This window comes from Alosa sapidissima, chromosome 18 (assembly GCF_018492685.1).
Source record: "Alosa sapidissima isolate fAloSap1 chromosome 18, fAloSap1.pri, whole genome shotgun sequence".
NCBI lineage: Eukaryota > Metazoa > Chordata > Actinopteri > Clupeiformes > Clupeidae > Alosa > Alosa sapidissima.
Window position 1 is genome coordinate 26160751 of NC_055974.1, and position 5000 is coordinate 26165750.

At 44.6% G+C, this 5000-nt stretch overlaps 2 protein-coding genes across 2 annotated transcripts in view; both read left to right on the plus strand.

The window, feature by feature from the left end:
• LOC121690252 (C-type mannose receptor 2-like) overlaps positions 1-5000 on the plus strand; it is a 1098322-nt gene that overhangs the window by 705744 nt on the left and 387578 nt on the right. The window lies entirely within an intron of this gene.
• LOC121690288 (ADAMTS-like protein 1) overlaps positions 1-5000 on the plus strand; it is a 225618-nt gene that overhangs the window by 142754 nt on the left and 77864 nt on the right. The window contains 1 exon segment of the mRNA XM_042070782.1: positions 145-219. Within this exon segment, the coding sequence (XP_041926716.1) occupies positions 145-219 (75 nt within the window).

The following is a 5000-nucleotide window of genomic DNA, read 5'->3' on the forward strand; positions in this document are numbered from 1 at the left end:
CGTCTCCTCTGAACAGTTGCTGCAATCGAGCTGCCATTTTGTTTGCGCCATCCATAAAAGAGGTCTTCTAAGTGACCTCCCTGCCATTTTGTTTGTGCATATAGCGGACAATTAACGTCTACTTTTCTGGCTCCTCTCTTTCAGCGGAGGACACGGTGGTGGTCATCCCCTTTGGCAGTCGTCATGTCCGTCTCGTTCTGAAAGGCCCGGATCACTTGTGTAAGTTTTGGTAGGTCCAGGGAGCTTCTGTTTCAACAACTGAAGATGTGAAAAAGGGCCCCTTTGGCCCCCTGGGACCCCTTTAAGTAGTTTGAGACAATAAATAATCAACCCATGTTTGTCCCCAAAATAGTGACATAGCAAACTCAAGTAGTTTGAGACACTAAATAATCAACCCATGTTTGTCCCCAAAATAGTGACATAGCAAACTCAAGTAGTTTGAGACAATAAATAATCAACCCATGTTTGTCCCCAAAATAGTGACATAGCAAACTCAAGTAGTTTGAGACACTAAATAATCAACCCATGTTTGTCCCCAAAATAGTGACATAGCAAACTCAAGTAGTTTGAGACACTAAATAATCAACCCATGTTTGTCCCCAAAATAGTGACATAGCAAACTCAAGTAGTTTGAGACACTAAATAATCAACCCATGTTTGTCCCCAAAATAGTGACATAGCAAACTCAAGTAGTTTGAGACACTAAATAATCAACCCATGTTTGTCCCCAAAATAGTGACATAGCAAACTCAAGTAGTTTGAGACACTAAATAATCAACCCATGTTTGTCCCCAAAATAGTGACATAGCAAACTCAAGTAGTTTGAGACACTAAATAATCAACCCATGTTTGTCCCCAAAATAGTGACATAGCAAACTCAAGTAGTTTGAGACACTAAATAATCAACCCATGTTTGTCCCCAAAATAGTGACATAGCAAACTCAAGTAGTTTGAGACACTAAATAATCAACCCATGTTTGTCCCCAAAATAGTGACATAGCAAACTCAAGTAGTTTGAGACACTAAATAATCATGTTTGTTGGTAGTTCTCAAGTCTTAATGGCATTCTCTGCAGGATTTTCCACAGGTTTCATGCACTTAGGATAGTGATTTCTTGTCATCTCTAAATGAGCATTTGTTCTGCAAAGGATTTGTCTGAGCTGCCGTCTCATATGCGTTTGCAAATTGTTAGCTAAGACTCCAAAATGAAGCTAAAGCACTGCAGTCCTCATACATTTCTATGGAGGATTCTTTAAGTGGCGAGTCTCCTCCTCTATAAAGTGCCTGGCTAGAGCACTGCGTAGACCCCCCTGGGCATGCCATTCATTATCTGGATCACTCACTCAACGTCTTCATCATCGTCTGGGTCTTCTGCTCTCCGGGACAGAGGGGAGAGGACAGAGCAGCACAGAGGAGATGAGTGTGTGTGTGTCTGTGTGTGTGTGTGCGTGTGTGTGTGTGTGTGTGCGCGCGTGTGTGCGTCTGTGTGTGTGCTCCTTCCTGACATTGCTGCAGTGTGTGTGTGTGTGTGTGTGTGTGTGTGTGTAATGTGATGTGATGCGGTCCAAATGCTCTTCAGGCGCAGCAGAACAGAACAGCACCACTGATGTCAGGAGGTTTGGCGAGTGCTCTCTCCGCACCCGGGTGAAATCTAGAACAAATGTTCATCTCTCCCCCTCCTCCTCCCAACACCAGCGTCTCTCAGCTCCGCTGAGGGGCTGTGCTGTACTGCCTTCTTCCCCATCTCTCTCTCTCTCTCTTTCTATCTCTCTCTCTACCTCTTTATCTCTCTCTCTCCATCTCTCTCTCCCTCTCCATCTCTCTCACTCTCCATTTCTCTCTCTCCATCTCAATCTCTCACGGACACATTCCTCATTAAAACATCTCACTGTTCTTTTCTCATGCCGAGGATGGAGAAATGGTAACCATCTGGGCAGTAGTGACGAGTCTCGAGAATGTGTGTGTGTGTGTGTGTGTGTTTGTGTTTGTGTGTGCGCATTGTGGAGTCAGTTTCCAATCACACACACATACCCAGTGTTACGGCAGGCTGCCCTGTAACCAGGGGTCACAGTAAGGTTAGGAGATGGCTGGTATTTAAACGTTGACTGGTATTTAGCAGTTTCTTTGGATAAAAGCGACATGGACTCTTCGATTGGCCATTCGATTGTGGAGTGGTAAGCGGAGACACAAGAGGAACATACGTGTTTCACTACACCTCACACACACACACATACACACACACACACACACACACACACACACACACAGAGGGAGAGAGAATACTCAGAGCTTCCCTTTTCAGGGCCAAAATGATAGTCATACTGTACTCTTGTTGTACACCTCTCTGCTTTCATGTGCCTTTTCACCATTATGGTTGTAGGGAGAGAACCAAAATTACTGTCCGTCACCAATGTGCATCTGACCAATTTCACCATACAACCAGACGTGTGCCTGATCTAAACCAATGTGCATCTGACCAATTTCACCATACAACCAGACGTGTGCCTGATCTAAACCAATGTGCATCTGACCAATTTCACCATACAACCAGACGTGTGCCTGATCTAAACCAATGTGCATCTGACCAATTTCACCATACAACCAGACGTGGTCCTGATCTAAACCAATGTGCATCTGACCAATTTCACCATACACCATGTGGTCCTGATCTATATAGCCTAGCCACCCTGCATAGCATATGGTTCATGTTATGCTTAGTGAAGATTCACTAATTCTACAAATGCAAAGTAAGTAGGCCTAATAGGCCAGCACAGTTTGACCACGCTCCAAACTAGGGGAGTGCAGGCCAACCTGAACTTGTAAATGATGAGAACAGCATAACTCCGCCACCTCCTTGTCCTTGACATGCCCAGCCTTGGAACTCTCTCTCTCTCTCTCTCTCTCTCTCTCTCGTGAGAGATCCGGGGCGGCTAATAAAAAAAAACATATATAGCTATTCCATGCTAGCTATAGCCCCAAATGCCCATACCTAACAACACCACTGCTCTTACAGTACATAACTTTGGGATAGACAGCAAAAAGCTTATTTTAAAATGTTGGTGTGTTTCTTTTAAGTCCTCACCCTGGTCATTGTTTAGCTAGTTAGCCATATGCTAATGCTAATTGGTGTTGCTGCTGTTGTAAACGGCTCTGTCTGTTTTGACCAGTGCTGGAGAGCAAGACCCTGCAGGGGGTGAAGGGGGGGCTGTCCCTGGACGCCACCAGGCACTACGTGCTGGAGAACACCACCGTGGACTTCCAGCAGCTCACGGACAAGGAGGTGATGAGGATAGCCGGACCGCTAGGAGCTGACTTTACTGTTAAAGTGAGTAAGGGTAGGGCTATGCACAACACACAGACACACATACGAATACACACACACACACACACACACACACACACACACACACACACACACTTTCCTCCTTGGAGTATTCTGCTCAAGGTCTCTTTCCGTTAAAGGGAGTTTTTTGTCTTTTGAACTATTACCCTTGAGCTTTCTTTCCATAACACTTCTTGACACCATGCACATTTAAAGCCGACACTACATGGGCAAACAATATTGAATTGAACTGAATATTGAATTGAATTGAGTTATTAAAAAAAGGAACTGCCACTTTGCCTCAGTGTTTTGCTGGTGATGTAACTCAGATTCTCCCCTCCTCGCCTCCGGTTTACCTGATCTGTGTCAGTATTAAACACAAACAGGTGCTCTACGGTTCTTTTGCGGTTCTGTTTGAGTTTGGACAGTGCTCATGTTCCTGGGGCCCAGTACAGCCCAAACCTGTCAAGCCAGTCTTTCTCACATCGGAGCAGCCATTAGTGTCAGTGGGAGGGGGTTGACGTTAGCGTTAGCTTACTGAGATTGGAGTTTTTTTGGCTCAACTTTTTGGCTTTTTCGCTCTTTTCTGTTGAGTGGAAAGAGGTTGTCAAGCCAAGTCAAATTTATTATCCCGCCCAGGGAAATTAGGTTGCAGCCAGGCATTACAAAAACACAACAAAGAGATAGAAATACAACGCTAAAGACAGACACATGGCCGATAATAACAGGTACAGAAAAAACCCAGTGATGTACAATACAGGATCAATACAACGTTAAAACAGACACATGGCCGATAACAGGTACAGAAAACCCAGTGATGTACAATAAAGGATCAATACAACGTTAAAACAGATACATGGCCGATAACTGGTACAGAAAACACAGTGATGTGCAATACATGGTCAATACAATTAGGAAAGGAGAAGCTAAAATGCAAAACTAGAGGAAGCTCAGAGGAAGCCGACTTTAGCATTTTTCTGACACTGAGAGGTGAGACAGTTAGCTTTGTGACAGCACAGGATCACTCCTTTTATAGTGGAGGATAAGAGACCAATATATCAGGCTATCTTGGTGATGATTTGCTAGTTAGGAGGAGTTGAAAAGAGATAGTACATGTGGGAGAAGGCTGTTAGCATTTCTCTGACAGTGAGAGAGGTGAGATGGTTCGCTTTGTGACAGCACAGGATCACTTCATTTATGGGTAAAAAGAGAACAATATGTCTTATCTTCTTTTAACATAGCTCAGTGAGGGTTTGCTAGTTAGGAGGCATTAGCTATACGGGGGGAGGAAGACTTGTCTGAGGTGAGAGAAGATTAGCGTTAGCTTCCCAACAGTGAAAAAAGAGGAGAACAGGATATCAGATTAGCGTTAGCTTCCCGACAGTGAAGAAGAAGATATCAGGATATCAGTCTATCAGGTGCAGAACAAATGTTGTGCTCTCCCTGCTGAGGGCCCACATCTGATGACGTGTGATTGGCTCTGGGTCTGTGGCGCAGCCGTAAAGATGCATATCTGTGTGTGTGTGTTTGTCTGTCTTTGTGTGTGTGTGTGTGTGTGTGTGTGTGTGTGTGTGTGTGTGTGTGTGTGTGTGTTTGTCTGTCTTTGAGTCTGTCTTGGAGTGTGTGTGTGTGGTACTCAGACAGCCTTACACCTGAATCCACTCAGCAAGCTACAGTA